Source organism: Danio aesculapii, chromosome 1 (assembly GCF_903798145.1).
Source record: "Danio aesculapii chromosome 1, fDanAes4.1, whole genome shotgun sequence".
NCBI classification, from domain to species: Eukaryota; Metazoa; Chordata; class Actinopteri; order Cypriniformes; family Danionidae; genus Danio; species Danio aesculapii.
Window position 1 is genome coordinate 53,392,958 of NC_079435.1, and position 25,798 is coordinate 53,418,755.

A 25,798-nucleotide genomic window follows, 5' to 3' on the forward strand; every position below is an offset into this window, starting at 1 on the left:
TTAAACTACTGAGAGGGAGAAAAAGAGATAAAGGGGCTTGTTATTTTATCCTAAATGGGCCATATCGGGCAAATCTTGATTGCAAAGAGCCAATGCAGCCAGCAGAGGGGATGCGTGTACTTTTAACGGATGTATGATACCCTGGTGGATGGAGCAAAGAAGAGCGCATATAAAAGGCAGGCCACAAGTTTAGCCCTCCCTCTTTGTTCAGCGATGTCGTGGTCTAAGATGGTTCTTCCATCGGAATTTCGCTTTATGGGTGCAAACATGTAAGCAACGTTAACGTATTGGATGTTTTAAAATAGTTGTCAGCGCATTTGTTCAGCAGACTTAACCGAGGACATGTAAATCCTCACCATATTAAAACCAGTTGAAAATTTGGGAGTACACCTCAAAGTTATAGTTATGTTGCGTCTTTATTGCAGTAGACTTTAAACAAATTTACGCATTTTTTTCCATATTCGTCGTAGAGTTTGCAGTCTGTCTCGCGGTGGAGGAAGTGGAGAGAAACATGTCCCTGGATGATTTTCGCCATTGTAGTTTGTCCCCCATCTGCATTGATCGCGGAGAGTTGTCGGTAAGTGAAGTTAGCTTGGACAAGAAACTAATCACGTAATGTGTGCTATAAAACCTTATTATGAGCCGCTGATGACTTCTATTTACTTTTTCTGACACCTCGTATGAACGCTGTTATTCAGCAGCTGATTATAAACTTAAGTCTGAGGCTCTTTAGCTTTAAAGCTTTTGTATATTCTCACTGTTTTTGGATCCGTTTAACAGTGGGTTTTATCAGTCATTCAGCCATGTGTTAGTAATTTCGTTAGTGTGTTTTAAACCATGGTTAACTTTGTTACTATGATTAATGTAGAGTATTTTACTTCCACCTTGTAAAGTTTGTTTTTAAATGAAAAAAATAATAGAATAAAAAAAAAACGTATAATATGCAAGTAAATTGGCATTAGTTTATATCTTCAAGGCACTGTGTTGGTGGTGATTTCCACCAGATTTACATTTAGATACACCCCTTCAAAAATTGCATTCTCAAATTTAGTGAGCCAGTGATCAATTGGGTCAAATTGAATAGAAATCAACATTTTTTCAATTAAAATTTAAAATTTAATATGCTTGTAGCTAATGTTTGATTTTTGTTTCCACTTAAACAGTTCTTGTTGATGGACGTGCAGAAAACTGCCACGCCGGATTTGCACCATTGTCATTTGTACATGTTCAACATCTGCAATTTCATCTTGAATCAAATTGAACATGAAGCGTTGGTGGTAAGTGAACTGAACTGTCCTTGGCCCATAAATCTGGTTTTGTAATGTGAGCCGCTGATGACTTCTATTTACTTTTTCTGACACCTCGTATGAACGCTGTAATTCAGCAGCTGATTACAAACTTAAGTCTGAGGCTCTTTAGATTAAAGAGTTGTCACTGTTTTCAGTACTTGGAGAATATTAAGATGTGGTCGAATGGAACCATGTTTTACTCATGTCATTAGTGTTGTAAACTCTCGTTAACCTGTGGTTACCATGATTAATGCATGTAAATTTTCATTTGTAAAATTTGTATTGAAAAAGTAAATGGCCATTCTTTATAACTTGGAGACACTGAGAATTCCCAGTATTTTTACACATGAATTTATTTATATTTTTACTTGGTTTCATTTATAAATTTAAGCTTTTATTAATTGACACAAATGAATAGAAGAACATGATTTCCACATTTAAGTCTTTTCCATTTAATATGCTTGTAGCTGATATGCTTTTTGTTTTAACTTTCCAGCAGTTCTTATAGATGGAAGTGCAGATCCAGATCCAAATCTGCATTTGCATCTCGCAAGTCTAATTGAACATTAGGGGTACGTGAACTTAACTTTGACCACAAGTCTGATCATGTAATGTGCACATTACACTTCTGAATAAAATGTGATCGAGCCGCTGATGACTTCCATTTACATTTTCTGACACCTCGTATGAATGCTGTTATTCAGCAGCTGATTATGAAGTTAAGTCTGAGGCTCTTTAGATTAATGCTTTGTTTAGAGTTCTCACATTTTGGGCTTGGAATGTTTTTGGAGATACCTTTTACTAAACTTAACCATTGTTTTGTTACTGTTAACCTTTTTAATGATGTCATGGTTGACTTATGGTTTCATAAACCACAGTTAAGGTGTTACAAATTAAGGCATGGTAATAACATTTATTTAATTATTATTATTATTATTATTATTATTATTATGATTATTATTGGGAATATCCAAGTTGCCTATGATTGTAACTTGTAGAAAGAAGCTAATGTGCTTTTGTAGCGTTTTTAGAATTTTAAATGGAGAAATGTATCAAAACGGAAGTAAACCCCTCCCCACCATTCCAAATTAAATGAACAAGTGACTACTAGGTTAACTAACTAAAGTGAAATGTGAGAACTCCCTTTTGTATTCGTTATTTTTTTCCCCAAAATTAATATGGGTTTCATAACCAATATAATTTTTCTTGCAGGTTTCATGGATTAATCTGAAGTTCCCAACTGGAAGGGTTTTTCAAGAGGTGAGACACTTCCAGCTTGTTGTACCATTTTATTTTATTTTTTTAAATCCAGTCATAAGCATCACTGACTGTTCATGTTGTGGAACGGTTGTAGTGCTTTACCTTGATAATAGTAGTACATTGCAGTGATGAGAAACCGTTTACTAAGCTGATCCATGGTTAATGGTACTGATTGTAAACTCTCTCCCTGAGCTCTTAAGGAAATCCTTCATTTAGATTTTGACTCCGTATAAGACACAAACTCAATATATTATACTTCTCTTTGATTTTGCAGATATGGGAAGACCAAGAAGTCAGTTTGGAGATCTGCAGTTTGGAATATGAAGTCCTGTTCCACAGATTGCAATGTTGGAAAAGATGTATATTTTTAGTCAAATGTTTTGTATGTTTGAGTATTGTTGTTTTTAATGCTAAATATATGCATTGTTTCTATAAAGCTTTGCATCTTCAATACAGTTCAGTGTATCTGGTTGTTTTGTATGATGTATTGAGCTGTAGGGCATGTCATGATTTGCCGAGTACGGTGCGATCCTGAATTAACATCCATGTTCGTCCGTAATCCATACCTATTCCCTTCCCCTAATCCGAACCATAACTATAAGTCACTCCAGAAATCAAAGGGGAGTGATGGTTGCATAAATCATATGTGCTTTAACCAAACCTTAAGCCTGAACTTAAACCATAAACTTGTAGTTTAATTCTGATTGGAATGTTATTTCAGGATCAACATCGATGTTAATCCAGGAACATAAGGTCAGGTTGGTGTGAAGTCAACCTGAAAGTTCCATTAGTTTGTACCCAAATGATGGTGGTTGATTCCATTACAAATCAATCCATTTCTGTAATGTTTACAAAGCGATTAAACATGGGAGTTCTAGTAAATTTGAAACCGCTTCAATCCAGATTTCACTTGAAGTTCAGTGTAGTACGAGTCCCATTTAATACCTCCGTTTGCACAATACAAGTTCATGCCGTTTTAACGCATTATACAAACCCTCCACCAACCTACACGGATGATCCACTTCAGACGTTTGTGACTGCAGGGAGACCCGTTACATGCGCTCCACTTACGGATTATTGCTCGTAATGATCGCGCTGTTGTGTAGTTCATCACTCGGATGATGTTCCAGAGCTTGTGCATCTAATCAGTCTGTCGCTCAAAGAAGACTCCGATAAGCTCAAACTGCATTTCTCCGACGTTTTCATCTAGACTCGTCTAACTGTCGTATTGCACGCGTTTAAATGAAACTTGTAAGGTGAGTAGATATGGGGGAGATAAAACGGGGGTGATGTATTGATGTAAATATAATGAGAGTTTTGAATGGAGCCAGTAAGGTGTTATTAATGTCGCTTTTGTGACACCCACGCGCCACAAAGAACAGCGTTAACGTGTTTTCGTCGGGCATTTAAATCTTTAATATTCAAAACTCAACTCTATTCAGTGTTTATGAGGGTGATTTTTGTTATAAACGAGTGTTTGTTATAAAAACCGCGACGTTCCCTTGACGGATTTACGCGCTGGCTGACTGATGTTGATGGGAGTGGTGGGAAAAGACGATATTTTGGTGCTTGTTTTTGTAAAAACTGAATTTATTGTTCGAATTCGATTGAAATTTACAATAGGAACATACTGTAGATATCTCAGGGCTTCGGTAGATCCATTAACGTATACCAGCAGCTGACATCTGGATCGGATTGGGTTATCCATGGATTCGTGCTGATGTGCTTGATAGCAAGTGCTAATGGGAAGAGACATTCTGAGTGATGCTGATGTCTGGCTGGCTCTATATGGTTTCAAGTTAACATCATTATGCTTTGTTGGCTTTTTAAAAATCTGAATGTTTTATTTAAATTATGAAAACATTGATTTGTGGTTACAATAAAATTTTAATATTGTATAAACGTCAATTTATAAAAGGTTTAAATGTTTTTTTTTTTTGTCTTAAAAGGGGATGTAAATCATATTTGTAACACACAATATTTTGATTATTAAATAACAGATTCGACTTCAAAAATATTGTATTAGGTTATATATTACATTGTACACTACAGTGTTCCAGATGAAATAGAAAACCATAAAGATTCATTATTTCTAGGGTGAGTTTTAGGAAATGTCTGCATCAGTGACTAATATAGAGAATAGATTTAGGCCATGTTATTTAGGCTACTAACTATAGAAATTGGGACAGATGTGGGTTATAGCCAGGGGTGGACTTAGTGGTTTGGGGGCCCTAGCATTTAAACTCCAAACACTCTTTCTCTATAGATATTTTGGTAATACTTAACAATAACATTACATGAATAATATATTAATATGTAAAATATACATTATGAATTAATGATAACTTAATGCATGTGCTAATCATGAACCAACTTTAACATCAACATGAGTCACAAGAGCTCACATGTGGATAACGGCTACCTTCATTACTTGTTAGTTACTGTTGTTTGTGTATTAATTAACATTTAAGTTTAAGCTAAATGTAACCTACATGAACTTTTGAGATGTTAATGTATAATTATGTCATGACTTTACTTGGAGAGCCACATCACCATTAACTCATCTTTAACTACTCATCAACTCCTGTTCATGCTGATGTTGACGAGACTTTTCTCTTGTTATTCAGTGTAAACGTACAAGATGGACGTGCATAAGGAGTTCATGAGTAGTTAAGAATGGGTTAATGATGATATGCCCCTCAAAATAAAGTCATGATATAATTCTACATTAACACATCATGATGGTTAAATTAAGCATAAACTACTGTGGTAATTATTACATTAACAAACAATCATGTACTAACAAATAATTAAGGTAGCCGTTATTCACACATGAACTCATGTGACTCATGTTGTAGTTAAAGTTCGTTCATGATTAGCGCACACATTAACTCATCATTAGTTCATAATAAAGTAATGTTTAGTTTACATATTACACATCATTATACATGTACTGTTATTTTAAAGTGTAACCAATATGTTTTTCCTCTGTAAATTAGTTTATGTAAATAAACTGCATATTAAAAATATATTTTAAGCAGAAGCTAGATCTTTTTAATGTAAAATTAAAAACAATAAATTCACAAAGTTTACAAACTAACTTTAAGTACAGATTATTAGCCATATTTGTGATTAGACTTTAATATGTTCATGTGCAGTATGGAGGGAACGTTCCAATATTCATTGGGGGCCCCCAGTTTTGAAAAGAAGTAATAGCATGAAAATCGTAATGCTTATAGATAGATTTTACAACATATAGAATTTATAAAAGAGCTATATGATTAATATAGACTTGGCTGTTGGGGTGTTCGGGGCCCCCTAATTTCCTGGGGCGCTAAGTGGCTCCTTACCTTATCTAACCACCCCTGGTTATAGCATATACTTTGAACTACATGTTGTAAATAACACCATTATAATATATCATATCAGCTTTGTTGGACAAAAGTGTAGTTTGTATGAATAATGTAAATGTAATGGCGTTTATGAATAAACACCATGAATTTTTCTTTCTTTAAACTATTACATTTCTTTTTATTCAACCCCTCTTATGTGAGAGAACACAATTATGAAAAATTATTCATTCTTTCAGTAATGTACATTTCTACATTCTCACTTCTGAAATGGCACATAATGTTCACCTCTGCATCACTTTAAGATTATTAAGGTTTTCTGTTTACCACCAAAAACAGTAATGTAGAGTATTTACAGTAGTCCTTAATTCAAAAGTGTCACGTTTTGGGGTAAAACAGAAACCACACACATCCTCATTCCTTTTCCGTCACAGTCTGATATGTTTCCATGCCAACGGTGACATCAGCAATGTGCAGGGATGTGTGTAAAGGATGAAAGACTCCTCTGCTGTGATTCTCTATGGTTATCAGCTGCCACCAACTGAAATAAATTCCCATGAACAAGTCACATGAACATTTCACCCATGAGGACAGTATAATCCGCAATTACATTAAAACACAATCATGCCTATATTTGATGGATTAATAAATGCCCATGTCCTATCAGTTTTTTCTCCTGTTTAAATTGTATTGAAAATAGCAGATGTCTTTCTATGATTTTCAAGCATGAAATGCATCATTATCAGAGTACTGTAAGTGAAATGCTTTTTAAGAATAAAAAGTCATAAATGCGGATCAACTTGTATGCTGACTTGCAGAATTGATTAGTTATGCAAAACATCCCACCAAGCAATTTTGTGTTTAGACATCTAATAGACATCTAAACGTAGATGGCTTGGCTAAAGCAAGGCTAAATTTGGGCTGACAGTGAAAATCTAATAGACATCTTAGAATAGACCAAAACTAGACTAGTCATCAAATACAGATTAAGCAGACTTCACATACAGTATGTAGTTGTACATTTTTTTGTTTTTGATGACTAGTCTACTTTTGGGCTTTACTTCGATGTCTACGAGATGTTCACTGACAGCTCAAATTTAGCCTTGCTTTAACAAAGCTGTCTATGTTTAGACGTCTATTAGACTATTCTTTAAAAAAAAAAAAAAAAATGCTTGCTAGGAGACGTCTAAGCATCTTGGCTAAAACTGGGCCAAATCTGGGTTGTCATTGAAAATCTAAAAGGCATATTAGAATAGACCAAAACTAGACTAGTCATTAAATACAGATTAGGCAGACTTCATATATGTAGTCGTCCATTTCATTTTTGTATTTGATGACTAGTCTAGTTTTGGGCTTTTCTTTGATGTCTATTAAATGTTCTCTGACAGCTCAAGTTTAGCCTTGTTTAAAGGAAGTCGTCCATGTTTAGATGTCTATCAGACATCTATTAGACTTCTTTAAAAAAATAATAAGTTGTCATTGAAAATGTAATAGACATCTAAGAAAAGACCAAAATTAGACATCAATCAAGTACAGATTAGACAGACTTCACATAGGTAGTTGTTAATTTTTTTGTGTTTGATGACTAGTCAAGTTTTGGGCTTTTCCTGATGTCTATTAGATGTTCTCTGACAGCTCAAATTTAGCCTTGCGTTAACAAAGCTGTCAATGTTTAGGCGTCTATTAGGCATTTCTTAGACATCTTTTAAAGACAAACAATACTTGTGGGGAGACGTCTAAACATCTTGGCTAAAACTGGGCTAAATCTAAGAACAGCCCAAAATTAGACTAATCATCAAACAGACATAATAGATAGACTTAACATATAGTCATTTATTCCTGTGCATTTGATGACATGATGATTAATTTTGGGCTATTTTTTTACGCCTATTAGATTTTCACTGCAAGCCCAAATTTAGCTTTGTTTTAGCCAAGATGTCTATATTTAGACCTCCGTTAAACATCTATTAGATTATTTTTGACACACACACACACACACACAAATGCTTGCTGGAATTGTTAAAAAGGATCATATGAAATATTAATTAACACAAATGCCAGGAGCTGCACAACATTCTTTTAAGTTTGCTCTAGGTAGGTTATTGTAAGTGAAGAATGATTTTTGTTTCTTTGTTTGTTTGTGAGTAACTAGCTTTACTTCATTCTTAACTAACATTCTTCACTTTCAACCTTTTTTTAGGTTTATGAACAATCGTGCACCTTATAATAAGAGATATCAGCCAACGGAATATGAGCACGCTGCTAACTGTGCCACACATGCTGTAAGTTTTAAGTTTACTGTCTTTATGGGATAGTTCACCAATAAAATGAACATGTCCTCTTATAGACTCAAAAAATGACATTTGCTGTTTGTTCAAACTACTTATTTAAAGCTGAAACAACACAATTCCCGAGTTTTATTTATTTATTATTTGTTTTATGTAAACCCACTTATCTATCCACTTAAGTTAACATTGGGACTGCTCCGATCAGGATTTTTGCAGTCAATACAGAGTACAGATTCCTTGTCATGAGGATCGGCTGATACCGAGTACCGATTCTAATGTTTTATGCTTTAAGTGGAGATCTCTACTTACCTAAGAGAATAAATTAAGGATGTTGCATATAATTCCTTAAACACGTCTCTTATAACCATTTAGTGTGGACATGTCCTGATCAGAAGCAGCTTTACAGAAAATAACAGATACAACAGATGATGGAAGCAGAATCCAATGTGAAAAGTGCATATTTGATGCTCGCGGCCATAATTAAACCATTCAAAAGATGATAAAAGCGTGTTCAATGTGATCAGGTCCTTACTCTGTCTAAACACATAAACAAATCGGCCAGATTAGCGAGTACCTATCGAGTCATGTGATTGTCAGTCGATGCCGTTCAATCGGAGCCTCCCTAGTTAACGTAATTCCTTCATGTTGTCCCAACACAAATCAATTGTGCAGAACCCAGCGTTTTTTACAGTGTAATTACAGGGAGAACAATGATATTTACTTCATAATTTACTCACACTAAAGTCATTCTAAACGTATGAATTTATATAATCTGTTAAACACAAAACAAGATGTTCGAAAGAAGAAAAGCCATCGACATCCGTAGCAGGAACAAAAATACGATGAAAGTCAATGGCTTTTTTCAGCATTCAACATTTTCCAATATATCTTACTTTGTGCTCAGTAGAAAAAAGAAACATGTTTGGACCAAGTGGAGAATGAGCACTTAAAAAGTGTTTGTGCTGCTTGTTCAGTCTTCTTATTTAAAATGAACTGAAACAACTCAATTCTTGAGATTTGTTTGGGACAACTGTTTTATGTTCAATGCACTTACATTTGTTAAGTTAACTTAATTGATTTGTGTTGGAACAACATGAACGAATCTGTGGACCACTGCATTGTTTTTGCAGGGAGCAAATAATGACTGAATTGTCTTTTTGGTGAAATATCCCTTTAAATTAAACTTTCATTATTATACTGGTCTGTCCTTTAATAATAGATGTGTATTATGAATAAATGTGACATCTTCATTTTGAAATGATGATCTATGACTGATTTCCCTCTCAGCTCTGGATCATTCCCAGCATTGTGGGTGGGATCTTACTGTACTTCTTATCCGATGACCACTGGGAGGAGATTTCAGCATGGCTGTATGGGGCAGGACTATCAAGCCTGTTCATCATATCCACAGTTTTCCACACCGTCTCCTGGAAAAAGAGCCATCTCCGGTAAGGCTTTTATATGAGCCAGATCTTTTTTTTAAACAAAACATTTGTGACGTTTGAGTGATGTGAATCCAGAAAAACAATATAACATAACATAACATAACATAACATAACATAACATAGCATAGCATAGCATAGCATAGCATAGCATAGCATAGCATAACATAACATAACTTAATATAATATAATATAATATAATATAATATAATATAATATGATATAACATAACATAACATAATATAACATAACATAACATAACAAAATATAACATAACATAACATAACATAACATAATATAATATAATATAATATAATATAATATAACATGATATAATATAATATAACAATATAACGTTATATAACATAATATAATATAACATAACATTATATAACATAATATAACAACATAATATAACATAATATAGGCAAAGTAGGTAGTGCTGTCGCCTCGCAGCAAGAAGGTCGTTGGTTTGAGCCTCGGCTGGGTCAGTTGGTGTTGCGTTTGTGTGGAGTTTGCATGTTCTCCTTGAGTTTGCGTGGGTTTCCTCCGGGTGCTCCAGTTTCCCCCACAGTCCAAAGACATGTGGTACAGGTGAATTGGTGTAAGGCTAAATTGTCCGTAGTGTATGAGTGTGAATGAGTGTGTATGGATGTCTCCCAGAGATGGGTTGCAGCTGGAAGGGCATCCGCTGCGTAAAACATGTGCTGGATAAATTGGCGGTTCATTCCACTGTGGTGACCCTGGATTAATAAAGTGACTAAGCCGAAAAGAAAATGAATGAATGAATAAAATAATATAACACAACATAATAAAAATATCTTGTTTTTCCAATGCACATTTGAGGTTTCCAGTCAACAGTGATGATATGTTTTTGAGAAAAGAGTTCTAACCAGTCTTTACTTTTTAGATCAGTCGAACACTGTTTCCACATGTGCGACAGGATGGTGATCTATTTCTTCATTGCAGCATCCTACACACCTTGGTAAGCAATATATAAATGTTGAAATGTGTGGTACTTTGAGAAATGAGTTTTTAGTCTGCTTTAGGGATTTGAAGGCTGTCATAAATGAACACAGTTAAAGTTGCGAGGGTGGTAAAGAATAAGAATGTAAAGAGCAGAGGTTTAAACACGCTAATCTCTTCCAAAAAGTCCTACTTTCATACTGTATAGTTGGTGAATGTATGATAAAAGTATAATAATTATTTAAACTACACATTCATAACTTAATAGATCATACTTTTTACAATCAAAAATACATTTTAAACTAAATCTAGTACCTCTACCACACAATATGCAATTTTAGACACAGTGCAAGATGGATGGATAGGGAATTGTTTTGAAGAAATATGGATGTTTTTATTGGACCACCAATAATTCTGTAAAAAGGATTTGTTTCTTAAATGTACAGCATTTTGTTTCTTATTGAATTGAGTGTATTTAAAATTTCATGACAGTCCAAGAATTTTTTGAATTTCTGGTCATTTTGTAGAGTTAAAAACTTCACATATAATGTAAACTGTGCATAAATATTATAATATTAAAATGTGAATTTTCAGCTATAATTTATTTCCCTAACTTTGAAAGCCAGTAAAATTCTTATAAGCTTAAAATTATATGCAAGTGAATGAAAGTGAATGGACATTGTAAACAATTATTAAAGTTAAAAGATGTCATCAGATATTATAGATTGTTTTTTCTTTATTGTGCTTTTGAGTTTTACTTTTTTATGACCTTCTTTAAGCACAGTTGTTTAGCCTTGAGTTATGAATTTTAGTTGTACCTTTGCATTTATTAATTTGCTAGACATCTTTAGCCAATACAACATATTCAGCATTTACATTCCCTGAGAATAAAGCTGTGAGACTTCCACAAATAGTTTGATGTTCGAAGTAGCATTAATTAAAGATCTGATGGATTTACGACAGGCTCACGCTGCGGGATCTGGGTCCATGGGCTGCCCACATGCGTTGGGTTGTCTGGGTGATGGCCTCTGGAGGAACTGCTTATGTCTTCTTCTTCCATGAAAGGTGAACTCATATTCAACCCTCAACAGAATGCTCTTTTTTGTTTGTTTGCATTTTAATTTCAGAATTTCAAAATTATTATCTTTTATATAAATAATTTTGGTATATAAACAGTTGTTACAAGGAATGAGGTTTTAGTGGGTGTCTTCATGGTAAAGCATGGTAGAAATCTGTGGTCAAATAATAACAAACATACATAAATACAACAGTCATGTTTTCTGAAAAACTGTGCATGATTATATTATTACATGCTAAATCACACAAGGTATTTATTTCTTTTTAAGAAACACATTCAGCATCTTTTTGTGTCTTTGTGACAGGTTTAAAGTTGTAGAGCTTATCTGTTACACAGCAATGGGGGTTTTTCCCGCTCTTGTCATCCTCTCTATGGTAAGAAAATGAATATTAAATAAAAATAACATGGGCAGACTCTTTCTCTTATAGTTACATATGTATATTGAGAAGTGAATTAACTGTCTCTGTTTTTCTGTTACAGGCAGACAGGTCAGGTCTGTGTGAGCTTCTTCTTGGTGGCGGGTGTTATGTGCTGGGCATGGCGTTCTTTAAAAGTGATGGAATTGTGCCCTTTGCTCACGCTATATGGCATTTGTTTGTTGCAATGGGAGCTGGCATCCATTACTATGCCATCTGGAAGTACCTGTACACACCTGTCAATCAACCAACCAGTACGGCCCGGTGACACACATGTGCATGCACCTAACCACAAAATCATTTCAATATATAATTACTGTATATTTATATATATATATATATATATATATATATATATATATATATATATATATATATATATATATATATATATATATATATATATATATATGTATAAATAAATATATACCACTAAAGTGCTAACATAATACTATCTAAAGCATAAGCAGTATTGCATTGTTTTTTCTTTCTGTTGTTTTTTGCTAGCCAACAGCTTGACTGACGTAATTCTTGTCGCTCATTAATAGGTCTTTAACTAGCACAGACATTACAACTAGCCTTTGTGAGACTGCAGGCATTTTGGACCTGAAGCCGTGTGCTATCCTGAGACTGATAAAGGATCCAGTCTATGGACGCGTTGCGTAAAGGTTTACAATTTTCTTTTTTTTCCAAATGTAAAATCACTGCCAGATCTTTTGTAAACACACTCATCCTGGATAGTAACTACTTGACTACAGTTTTAAGGTGTAGTGTTTTTAAACTGAGACATTCTGCCACTGCCATTATGGAGATAATCATATTTCTTTCACGTATTTCGTATTACTGTGCGCAGTATCAGTTCTTCATGCTTCTAGTAAAATGCTAGTCTGTTATGTGTTTTTGGATGTGTAATGTCTTTGGAAAATGCCACAAGTGCTTAATGAGAGTATCCAGGGAGACACATGACTGGACAGGTCACTTCATTCCATAGCTAGGTTTTCTTTTTACTTTGGGTAAATGCATTTTGGATTTAATTACAGAAAGCTACATTAGAGACTTTTTACAGTCTGCAAGTTGAAAGGTTTTCTTTTCTTAGATTTTTCTATTATTTATTTATTCATTTTTTGGGTCGCACTTTACAATAAGGTGAACATTAGTTAATGTATTATCTCACGGCTGGTCCCTAGTTAAATACGACTCATGATCCTAAGACAACATAACATAAGTTAACAATGGCCAATGTGCTCCAACTAAATTATATACTAACATAACGTAATCTGGCGATGCAGTGGCGCAGTAGGTAGTGCTGTTGCCTCACAGCAAGAAGGTCGCTGGTTCGAGCCTCCGATTTCCCCCACAGTCCAAGACATGCGGTACAGGTGAATTGGGTAGGCTAAATTGTCCGTAGTGTATGTGTATGAATGAGTGTGTATGGATGTTTCCCAGAGATGGGTTGCAGCTGGAAAGGCATCCGCTGTGTAAAACATATGCTGGATAAGTTGCCGGTTCATTCCGCTGTGGTGACCCCGGATTAATAAAGGGACTAAGCCGAAAAGAAAATGAATGAATGAATAACGTAATCAGCAACATAATGCAAAATGACAAGAGATGGGGAGTCCAACAACATAATAAATAACAACCAAACAAACCTAAAGCAGGTTGGGACTCCCTACTCCAAACAAACATAAAAAGAAAAGTATATAGGAGACCACAACAATAAAGCCTGTGGTGGCGTGGAGGAATGAGCGACTCTGAGACGTCCACTTTTAAAAGACTGACGTCACCAAATCAACCAATAGAAACTAAGAAGGGAAAAAGTCAAACAAGATCAAATGACTGTAATAATTACAGGCAGGAGTGAACGCTACACATAACACGGCAATTCGTAACTTTTAAATTTAGTGGCTAATTCATATGAATTTGTACGATCTTATTCCTTGCTCTTCACCCAATGTTGGGTTAGGGGCAAGGTTGGGTGTCAGGCCTCCTTTTTAAAATCATACATTTTCAATACATTACAAATCGTACGAATTTGTACGAATTAGCCACGAAACTGACAAAGTGAGATCAGGCTGATTTACTCACAAGAACCTAGTATGAACTTGTACTGCATTTATTTACCAGTGTTGGAGGCAACGCATTACAAGTAACGTGAGTTACGTAATAATATTAATTGTCTTAGTAATGAGTAAAGTAGCGCATTACAAACGCATGAAAAAAATGAAGTAATAATATTTGAGTTACTTTTTTAAAAATGTAACTTGAGTTACTTTTTAGATTAATTAATATGCTTTTAAAAATAGTTTGCTGAATTGTAATCACGTTGAATCACACTCAGTGAGAAAATGAGCTCTCTGTGGGAACAGACAGAAACCAAGATGGCAGAGCCTTACATTTCTGTGATGAAAGTATTCTCATTATTCTAAACACATTGAAGAGAAGGGGATTAAAGTCTCAACGGACACTGATTTTACTGAACTAATAAGACAAAAATACAAAAGTAGCAAACACATTGCTTTCAACTTTCATTAATCTGTATATACGGCATGTATAGCGTCAGTAAGTTCTCAGAAGGTAACGTTATTCAATTGTTTTTTAATTGTAATTTTTTTTGAAAGGTAAATGAAGGTGTTGGTTATGCAGTGTGTCGTTAAATGCAGAGATCCTCTATTTAAAAAAGAAAAATACCCTGCAAGTTCTGAAAAAGATCAAGGCAGGTATGAAAAAGTAACTCCAAAGTAAAGTAACGCATTACTTTCCATATAAAGTAACGCAGCTAGTTATTTTGTGGGGAGTAACTCAATATCATAATGTATTACTTTCAAAAATAACTTTCCCCAACACTGTTGTTTATCATAGTTCAGCATTTACTACTGTTTTATTAAAATCCACATTCATGCTTGTCAACATTGGTTAATGCGCCGTGAGTTAACGTGAACTAAGAATGAAGGACTGTATGTTCAATAACTAACGTTAACTAACATGAAGAAATACTGTAATAAGTGCACTGCTCATTGTTTGTTCATGTTAGTAAATGCATTAACATTAACTTAAACAACCTTATTGTAAAGTATGACTTTTTTGGGAGGTTTTTAATCATTTTACTGCATCAACATCTAGTGAAAATATGAAAATAAAAGTGTTTCTATTTATTAAATTTTTTTTGTTTATTTTATTCATAATACAGCTGCTGTAGGTCATATTACAGACAGTTTTATATAACTGTGTAAATGGATAGTTCACCTAAAAATTTAAATTCTGTAATCGTTTGTTACAGTAATCCTTCACTTATTCAAAACGTGTTTGACTTTATTTCTTCTATTCAACATAAGCTATTTTGAAGAATCTTGGTAACCTAACAATTGTCATTGACTTCCATAGCTTTTTCCCCCCCATATAAATTAGTGGCTAATCTACCATTACACTGTCTGGTAACCAACATTCTTCAAAATATCTTCTTTTGTGTTAAAAAGAAGAAGAAAACTCAAAAAGAGAATTGAAACAACTTGTGTTGTTGAGTAAATCTTGAATCAGATTTTTTATTGGGTGAGCTGTCCTTTTAATAATGTGTGGAAAAAAACAGATAAACTGCAAATCTTCATAATGCTAACTTTTTTAAATTGTCAGTTTGTCATGATTTGCAAGTTTTTATCTAATAATTAAGATGTTTTTTCCTCAGATTTGTAAGGCAAAAAGTCAATTTTAATAGAAAAAAGCCACACTGAAAAAAGCCTCATTGGATTATCTTAAATAAATGATTATAAAATAACTTCTTACACCTAAAAGAATAAAGTATTTCCTACTTATTTATTACTGAAAACCGTAATAAATTAAGTGGAAACTAATTAATTCATGTACTGTAGTTGGAACAAACTGGAACAAATTGAATTTACACTTTTATACGGTGCCCTTTTTTAAAATTCAGTGTTAAAACAAGCTTCTGTATTCAAGAAACAGTTCACCCAATAATAATACTAATATTAATACTAATAATAATAATAACAACAATAATAATAATTTATGCCCATTCAGTTCCAAACCTGTATGTTTTTAGTTTCATATGTAAAATAATCAGTGAATTTAAAACAGCGAAGGGGTTTGTTAAGCATGGTAATAGACTGAAGTTAAAACCTCTTACTGCTTATCCGGTATTTACCCAATAAGACACACGTAAGGCACAATATGTATCAAAATGCCATTTTTTTAAAAGCGTTCATAACTTGTACATGACATTGGCTAATTAAACTGTGACATAACATACCTGAAACAAAAAATCTATATATTTTCATTTGGAAACTGGATTTACACTCATATACATCAACGCATTTCTCTCGAATAAATATCTATTTATTAAAAGCAAATGAAGTGGGTGTCAAGCATACCTCATTAACCAGATAATAAATAATAGATATTGTTGCTGAAGTACATAAATAATATATGGAGCCACAACAACAGGTGCAAGAATAGTCATATGATGAGGTCACAAAAGAATTTGTTTGGAGTTTACAATGGATGACATAACCAATCAGAATTAAGGACCCAGAATAATTCGTCTCATAATAACCAATCAAATGTTTTGCTTCATAAATGCTCCAATAAAACTTCTATTTTTTGTGCAATGCAAGAAAGAAAGTCATACAGGTTTGGAACTACATGAGGGTGTAAATGTTGACAGTTTTAAGTTTTCAATGAGTTAATTAAAGTAGATATTGATAGCACACTTTCAGGATAGCTTGATTTTTACCATCGTCTGTTTACTAGCAGTCAAGGTTTGTAAATTAGCCATCTGATCACTGATCAGCCAAAGCTTTTGCTCTCAGGGTTGTTCTCACTGGCTGATACCGTCACTGTTTCTTATTTATTCTATTTGTGTTATATTTTCTTAGGCCATACATATTTGAATAACTGTTTAATGTAGGAAATAAACTTGAACACTATCGATAACTTGAGCTTTTGTCATGTAATCAGGGCTAATAGTGGATCAGGGGCTGATTGTTAAGCCAAACGCACACACAAAAGTAAAAAGTGCGCAATTTTAATTTCTCGAACTGCTGAAGTGTATAAACAAGTATTTAAATTTGGATGGCCTATACAATCATAAACACATAACGGTAACTGGATGTAACAGAATCTTTTTAAATGGGTATTTATGATTGGTTTACTTCTTGAACTAACTAATATTTAATGTATTATGAATATATAAAGTGTTTGGTTAATAGTTGTAATCCATATTTATGCATTTTTTGTATAGCTACAAATGCTATTGATATTTATGTTAAGATTATACATTTCACTAGCACTAGTAATTTTTAGAAATATGTATTTTTATGTTTTTTTTATGATGAGTGAATTTTAAATCTCACATTAGTGTACATATTTATGCTTTTACTGGTGCGTTTTGCTCCTTTAAAGGGAACAGTTCCCCCAGCAAAAGTTACTTTTCATTTAATCTCCCTCAGACTTTAATAATATGGGCGACTATTCTTCAGTAGAACATTAAAGCCTATTATGCAAAAAAATTGCTTTTATAAGGGGTTTAAACACAGTTGTGTGGCAACAGTGTGTGAATATAACCAGCCTTTAATGGTAAACATTTATTAACACTTTGCAGAAACACTTTGACATTCTTCCTTTGTACGTGTCATCAGAGGCGAGAAAGCCCTGCCCATTAGTGACGATGTCTCCCTCATTAGCATAGGAGGTTACACTTGTTTTTGAATCTGCTACTATGCTGACACATAGGCATTTGTAGCTCCGCCCTCTTTTAAAAAGAGCACAATGTCATTTGAATGTATAGCAGCAGTCACTAAAACAGCAAAATTAGGATTAAAACCTAAAAGGAGCAGTTTCAAAGAGATATAAAACATAATTTGTGTCGTGTTTTGAGCTGAAATGTCAATACACACTCTCTAAATCAGAGACTTATTTTACATCTTGTAAAAAGAGGCTTAATAGGTCCCCTGAACTGAAACTGTGGTCCTCTATAATTGATAAAATACATATAGGCACCTAGGGGCAGATATAGCAAATTACTCAATCTTCATTTGTTTGTTTTATCTTAATGCAATCTCTACATTTTAAATGATTAGTACAAAAAAAATTGTATATTTATATATATATATATATATATTTTTTTTTATATATATATTTTAAATAAAAAAAAAAACTTTTATTTATTTATTTATTTTTTATAAATCAAACTGCTGGACTGCTCCATGATTGGGGGTGGTGGATATTTTCTTTTCTATTATTATTATTACATAACATTAGCTTATTATAATAATATTAGATTTTAGTGTTTATTTAATAATGTAAAAAATTCTCTCACTAGACAAAATATGATAGGAAATGATGTTATATATAGCTTGTAGGTTTAATTTATACTTCTAGATATTTATCGAGCACCCCCAGATTTCCTGGGGCCCTTAGTGGCCCCTTAACTTGTTTATTGGTGAAATCCGTCCCTGCAGGTAGCACAAAATTAATATATGTGGCTCCCAATGATACAATGAGGTCTAAGAAAAGGGCTTCAGGGCTGCTTGCTAATGCCTTGGATTAAATAATAATGGTTGTAATGATGTAAATAATCTTGCACAAACAGATGTTGACTTTAATTATGAATACAAGGACCACAATTTCAGCTAAAAATCTTACTTCATGTTCTACTGAAGAAAAACGTCACCAACATCTTTGATTAAATTCATTAAATTTTGGGTGGGGAGGAGCTATCCCTTTAAGGCACGGATGTCAAACTCAATTCCTGGAGGGCCGCAGCTCTGCACAGTTTAGTTCCAGCCCTGCTTCAACACATTTACCTGTATAGGTTTCAAACAAGACTGAAAGACTTAATTAGTTTGATCAGCTGTGTTTAATTAGGGTTGGAACTAAACTGTGCAGGGCTGCTGCACTGCAATTGAGTTTGACATCCCTGCTTTAAGGACTTTAGTTAGTAAGGGCTGTTTGTGGCTAAAATAAGGTTTCGGTTTGATCCTGAAATTGCTTCAGCTCTTGATATATATATTTTTGGTAGATATTTTGTTTCATTTTTAATGTAGATACCTGAGAAATCTAAAGATTAGTGTTATATCATTCATGTAACAGAGTTTTTGCCAATACTGTTTAGTTTTGGAAGTATAAATATATCTGTATTATCGAACACTGAATGAGGTGGAGTGAGTTTGACTTTGTTTCTTGATTATTAGGAATGACTTTTGAAGTGTTCTCTGTTTTTTGCCATTGTTGACTGCTTTTGATGTGTTGAATAATGTTTGTTCGGTGTGTTCTGCTTTATGACAAATGTGTTTACTGTTTTAGTTGACACAGTATGAAGGAACAGTTACAGTTTACATCCATCACTAAGCTTTCACTGCCAGCCAGCCTGAGACTAATATACATTTACACAAATTTATGAAAAACAACACAATTTATTGAAACTTGTATGATATTCGAGCTTTTGTCTTTGCTAGTGCATAATGAATGTCCAAAAGTCTCCATCCCTTCACTTTTAAAAATGCAGGATGGCTGATGTTAATATTGATGAGTGCAGTGATTAATTATGATTAACATGCCGAGATAGTAAAAAGTTCTAGTTTATCTTTGACTCCAAACCAAAAGAAGTTACGAAGTTTTTGCACAATTTAATCCCAAAAATCTTTCTTAAATATGTAGTAATAATGTTTACTGTAGAGTTATCAGATTTACACACATCAGGCTGCTTTTTACTTCATTTTGGGGAGAGTTGTGAAAAGTATTACTGACTGAATTCACTTGAAACCTAACCTTGACCTCAGTGTAAATATCATTTGTGCCTTTTCTATTTCGAGTGCATCTCAGAACACTCCGAGGCTTCGCATTTTGGCCATTCTGCTGATTTACTCTGCATTAAAAATGTCTTTTGAATCTCTCACATGAAGGTATTTGTGATTGTGATCTTGCTGCAATGTTTGTATCGCCCCAGTTTTTTGTATTTGTATTAAAACCATGTTATTTCACACTAAAGCTTTTAGCAAGCATCTTTTTTGTCTCCCTTTAAGGGCGTACTCACATTATGCCTTGAACCGGGCCAAAGCACGCTTGTCCCCCCTCCCCCATCCCCCGATGGCCCGCACTCACATTACATTCAGGCCTGGGCACGCTTACATCATCGATGATGCGCTGGTCAGTAAGAGCTCTCGCTCAACACAGGGGACATTTCTTTAGTTATATTGCTTTAGTCGTTTGATATGCATTCACACGCAGTCAAATATTTCGCCGAACAGATTCGCAACTTTTGACGCTCATAAATAATCATAAAGTCCTCGTGCTGCAGGAATTAGGAGGTTTGCTGAAGGTGCAGCTGCCGTGCAGTGAGGGGTTTGCGTCTTTAATAATCTTTTAATCCGGGGTCGCCACGGCGGAATGAACCGCCAACTTATCCAGAACATGTTATACGCAGCGGATGGCCTTCCAACCACAACACATCTCTGGGAAACACCTATACACACTCATTCACACACATACACTACGGACAATTTAGCCTTCCCAATTCACCTGTACCGCATGTCTTTGGACTGTGGGGGAAACCGGAGCACCTGGAGAAAACCCACGTGAACATGCAAACTCCACACAGAAACGCCAACTGACCCAGCCGAGGCTCGAATCAGTGACCTTCTTGCTGTGAGGCGACAGCACTACCTACTGCGCCACTGCGTCGCCCCATATGAAACAATCCCGTAAAAGTCATGTCTTGTCTTTAGTTTCGGGCTCTGGCACGCTTTGCACTCACACTGTAAGCGTACCACGCCAAAGCCCAAGTGAACCGTGCTCTCGCACACCTCTTCCTGCTGGGCCAGAGCCGGCCAAGTGAACAGTGCCTGAGCCCGATTCAGAGCACTCACACTTCTCAAACGATCCGGGAAACGGGCCTGGGCACAGTTCGGATAGCATAGTGTGAGTAGGCCCTAAGAATCATTATTTGAGTCCTGCATTCTATGCATTATGTATGTGTAATGGAGGCCAGCTAGTAAGTGCTGTACAGGTAAACTTCACTCCTCTGACCTCTGAAGGTGCTCTAGCGACAGATATTAGAGGCTATGGTCTTTAGCCTCCTTGTTAGAGCAACTGACTCCCATGCGGAGAGTCGCCGGTTCGATCCTAGCTCAGAGCGGATTTGGTGCAGTAGGACCGGCTGGGTTGTATTGGTGCCGTGACCCGGATGGGAGTGAGGTTTAAGTCGGTGAGTGTAACAGGCAGCTAGTGAAGTGCTGTGCAGGTAAACATCACTCCTCTGACCTCTAAAGGTGCTCTAGGGACAGATTCTAGAGGCCACTACCTTTAGCCTCCTTGTTAGAGCGATCCCACCTCAGAGCGGGTTTGGTGCAGTACAACCGGCTGAGTTACATTAGTGCCTTGACCCGGATGGGAGTGAGGTCTAGGAGGGTGAGTATAACGGAGGGCAGCTAGTGAAGTGCTGTGCAGGTAAACATCACTCCTCTGACCTCTAAAGGTGCTCTAGGGACAGATTCTAGAGGCCACTACCTTTAGCCTCCTTGTTAGAGCGATCCCACCTCAGAGCGGGTTTGGTGCAGTACAACCGGCTGAGTTACATTAGTGCCTTGACCCGGATGGGAGTGAGGTCTAGGAGGGTGAGTATAACGGAGGCCAGCTAGTGAAGTGCTGTGCAGGTAAACCTCACTCCTCTGACTTCTAAAGGTGCTCTAGTGACATATATTAGAGGCTATGGTCTTTAGCCTCCTTGTTAGAGCAACCGACTCCCATGCGGAGAGTTGCCGGTTCAATCCCAGCTCAGAGCGGGTTGGGTGCAGTAGGACTGGCGGGGTTACATATGTGGGTCAATGTGTAGAAAAGCAAAGTATTGCATGGTGTGGCACGGTGGCTCAGTGGTTAGCACTGTCGCCTCACTGCAAGAAGGTCACTGGTTTGGTCCAGGCTGGGCCAGTTGGCATTTCTGTGTGGAGTTTGCATGTTCTCCCCATGTTGGCATGGGTTTCTTCCGGTTGCTCCAGTTTCCCCCTCAGTCCAAAGACATGTGCTATAGGAGAATTGGATAAACAAAATTGACGGTAGTATATGAGTGTGTGTGAATGTGAGAGTGTATGGGTGCTTCCCAGTACTGGGTTGCAGAAGGAAGGGCATCCGCTGTGTAAAACATTTGCCGGAATAGTTGGTGGGTCATTCCACTGTGGTGACCCCTGATAAATAAGGGACTAAGCTGAAGGAAGATGAACATGCACAATGTTGTAATACACACTTATAAACCTTATAATACACACACAAGACATTTACTTTAAAAACCTTTAAATCTTGCGAGTCACAATTAATGTTGAATATATATATATTATACAGAGGTTAAATATATATATTTAACCACTGCTTGCTTCCTTAATGAATTAACTTTTAAAAGCAAACAAAAGCTGTCACCATGGTGATGATATATTAAACGCTAAATCTTTGTACATTACAGGTTAATACCTTAAAAGTGATTTAGTGATTGGATTAAAACACAATTGAAACAGAATTTAGAGCATAATTTAAAGGGGAGCTATTATGCCCTTTTTAAAATGTTTAAAATAAGTCTCTGGTGTCCCTGGAGTGTGTACGTGAAGTTTCAGCTCAAAATATCACACAAATTCATTTTTATAACTCTCTGAAACTGCCCTGTTTAGGCGTTGCTTCAAATTGTGCCATGTTGACTGTCGCTTTAAATTCGAATGAGATTGTGCTCCTTTCAGTCCATTCAGTCCTTCCTTGAATCCTTCCTTCCTTCATTAGTTCGGTTCTTCCTTCCTTCGCTCTTTCCTTCCATTCCTTGTTCGGCCTTTTCTTCATTCACCCCTTCCTTCCATTCTTCATTCGTTCCATTTAAAGATTGTTTAAGGCTGTTGGGTGATTTCAGTCATCATACAGTCGACATCCTTCATTTTCTCATCAGTGACATGCAGTCTAAACAGTTTGTGGATCATTGCGTGTAAAGATTTTGGACATCTTCTGGGATATTTTTAATGCTTTAAAATGCTTTTTAATCCTTGTTTTTTAAGCACCCATGTCTTGAGGATGTTCAGTTTGATGCTAATTACTTTCTATGTGTGATTTTAATGGACAAGAATCGCAGGACTATTCTACTTTAGCCAATCTCCATAGACAAGAAAGAAATAAAGTAATGACTGCAGGTTGAAGGAAAGTAGTGGAGTAAAAGTACTGATACAGCACTAAAGAAACACTCATGGCAAAGTAAAAGTACACATTTTTAAAACTATTTAGCAAATTACAATTTCTGAGAAAAACTACTCAATTATAGTACTTTAAGTATTTGTAATTTGTTACTTTACACCACTAGTGTGATGATAAAAAATAAAATAATTTAATTTTACCATTAGAGGCTGGCTATATTCACACACTGTTGCCACACAAATGTGTTTAAACCCCTCATAAAAGAGATTTTTGAATAAAAGGTCCCCTTTAAAGATCTGTATTGCGTTAATTAAAATTTAAGAGAGTCATTCCAACATAACGCCACCAGATGTCGCAATTCTAATATGATTTCAGTTTATTTTTTCAAAATAAAAGCACTTTTTTCAAGTTTTTAATCTTCTATGTCAGAAATCAACCCATTCTACTAGTAAAAATGAAACACTAACATTTCCGATGTAGCCTACAAATGAGACAAGCTGTTCCCAGGATGTTTTCGTTGTCTTTCTGAGCTGCTGAATGTCCCAGTAGAGGGCCCTACTTTACACCCTCAGGAGACTACAATCTATTAGTCATTCCACTGAACTGAATAATTCATAGAGATCTGCCATGTTCTTAACAGACTTTTTCCATAAAGTGCCCAGATTACATTAAACGCCTATTCCCAATCAGCCTATTGCATAACATAATTTCTTTATGCGGTGTATTTGTCATTGTAATGGGAAAATGCTTTGGCTCCTAACAGCCACTGTTACATTATTCTAACTACAGTTTCTATGTAACACAAATAGACCTCATATTATACAAAAAGTAACTATAATATTGTAATAAAAAGACAAACTCTCTCCCATATTAATATTTATGGGCATTGATTAGCATGAAACCTGGTTAATTGTTAATTAGTATGCCTTCTGTTAATTAGTTAATTCATAAGCTCATATGAATGCTCTGAGAGAGTAGTCTCTTACACGGGGTGGGTGTTCTCTTCTTATTTTTCAGAATCAGCATGTGCATAAATATGGATCACATTCATCTGAATATAGCTCAGAGCTGAACTAGGCTACGCATGTACACACATAGAAGACTCCAGACGGCACAGACTCCACTTGCAATGACTTTTCATTAACACTATGAAAGTATGCTTTAGAAGAATACAATACAATTCTTTTGACACTTGCAATTTTATTAATCTTGTTTCAGCTTTTATTACATGCAATTATCTGAACTTAAGGACTCCTTTGGCACACTTACATGTTATTTTATTATGACTATATATAAATATTATATTATTATAAATGTACTGTCTAATGTAAAGTTAGAACGTTTAATTTCCCACTATTACAATGTGCATTTTTAAAAGAAATATTACAGTAGTACACTTAGAGCTACCTCAAAACTGAAAATTCTGTCATCCTAATAGAATATATTTTGAAGAATGTTGGTAACCTCTAGTTTTGCCTTTTATATTTGTTTCTACATTGGAAGTCAAGTGCTTCAGGTTGCCAAGAAATAGGCCTATCTATTATCGTAATAAAGAGAAAATAGCGTGATAAATGAGTGAGTAAAATAAGTATGTTTTTATTTTTAGGTAATCTATACCTTTAAATAGTCTTTTCATCTAATTAATTATTATCTATAAGTACATTTTGTGTGTGCAGTGTAAATTGTGACAGCAAGTGTACATTAAATACAATAAGGTACACTTCTTTTCACAGAAGCTCTTCAAGTTCAGAAAGGTTTTCCAGGAGACTAACCAAGGATAGTTCATCAAATCAGCTTATGAATTAAATTAAAACAGTATAACCTATTTATTTAACGAAATAAAACTGTTACCTTTAAATATTTTGTTTTTAATTGGCTCTAATAAAAAAACACATACTGAAGTCTTTGCCTATGGCAAGCCGTATTAACATTTAATCTATAAAGCATAGCATAGTGTCTAGTTTTATTATGCATAATATTCATACATTTTCCTTCGGCTTAGTCCCTTTATTCATCAGGGGTCGCCACAGTGGAATGAACCGCCAACTTATCCAGCATATGTTTTACAGTACTGGGAACACTGGAACAACTGCTGCTGCTGAAGAACCCGGATATGTGAAAAGGGTCCATGGAGATCCTGTTGCTTGCGTTTAAACAGATTTTCATCTCGTTTTATGCTTAAACAACTAAATTAATGCTTAAGTCTATTTAACTGATTATATTTTAATTAAATTACATTATCGATGCTGTAATGCTGCGTCCACACCAGACGCGGATGAAGCGGCGTGAATGACACGGCAGTGTTTTGCACGTTTGACATGAATCGCTCAAGCTGGAAAATCTAAATTTATTGCGTTAACCAATCAGGAGCTTTCTCTTGTAGGGGTGTGATTATAACGTAGTGCCTGTTGTTGGTTTCCCGAGGGGAAAACCTCTTGCCGACACCAGACAACAGTTCAATAAACTGGGATAGCTTCAGTCAGAAGTAACCTACTGCTGAAAGCCTCCATCATCCAGGTAGTTTCTGGAGGAGTAGATGA

At 35.2% G+C, this 25,798-nt stretch overlaps 1 protein-coding gene and 3 non-coding genes across 5 annotated transcripts; all 4 read left to right on the forward strand.

Moving 5' to 3' along the window:
* Positions 1 to 191: 191 nt before the first annotated feature.
* LOC130232872 (monocyte to macrophage differentiation factor 2) lies at positions 192 to 15,154 on the forward strand. 2 transcript variants are annotated; one of them, XM_056462863.1, is made up of 13 exons: positions 192 to 269; positions 471 to 577; positions 1,164 to 1,277; positions 1,786 to 1,861; positions 2,502 to 2,549; positions 2,824 to 3,805; positions 8,100 to 8,181; positions 9,475 to 9,635; positions 10,540 to 10,614; positions 11,559 to 11,660; positions 11,978 to 12,047; positions 12,154 to 12,343; positions 12,638 to 15,154. In XM_056462863.1, exons 6-13 carry the CDS (start codon positions 3,792 to 3,794, stop codon positions 12,643 to 12,645), a joined length of 702 nt encoding a protein of 233 aa, XP_056318838.1. In that variant the 5' UTR covers positions 192 to 269; positions 471 to 577; positions 1,164 to 1,277; positions 1,786 to 1,861; positions 2,502 to 2,549; positions 2,824 to 3,791; the 3' UTR covers positions 12,646 to 15,154. The 2 variants fall into 2 exon arrangements, with proteins under 2 accessions (XP_056318838.1, XP_056318831.1); XM_056462856.1 differs by lacking the exon at positions 12,638 to 15,154 and having other exon boundaries at positions 12,154 to 12,376.
* LOC130234220 (small nucleolar RNA SNORD60) lies at positions 641 to 728 on the forward strand. Its single transcript, XR_008838276.1, has one exon. It is a non-coding gene; the product is annotated as a small nucleolar RNA SNORD60 (small nucleolar RNA).
* On the forward strand, positions 1,327 to 1,414 carry LOC130234214 (small nucleolar RNA SNORD60). Its single transcript, XR_008838275.1, has one exon. It is a non-coding gene; the product is annotated as a small nucleolar RNA SNORD60 (small nucleolar RNA).
* Positions 1,936 to 2,023, forward strand: LOC130234207 (small nucleolar RNA SNORD60). Its single transcript, XR_008838274.1, has one exon. It is a non-coding gene; the product is annotated as a small nucleolar RNA SNORD60 (small nucleolar RNA).
* Positions 15,155 to 25,798: the final 10,644 nt, after the last annotated feature.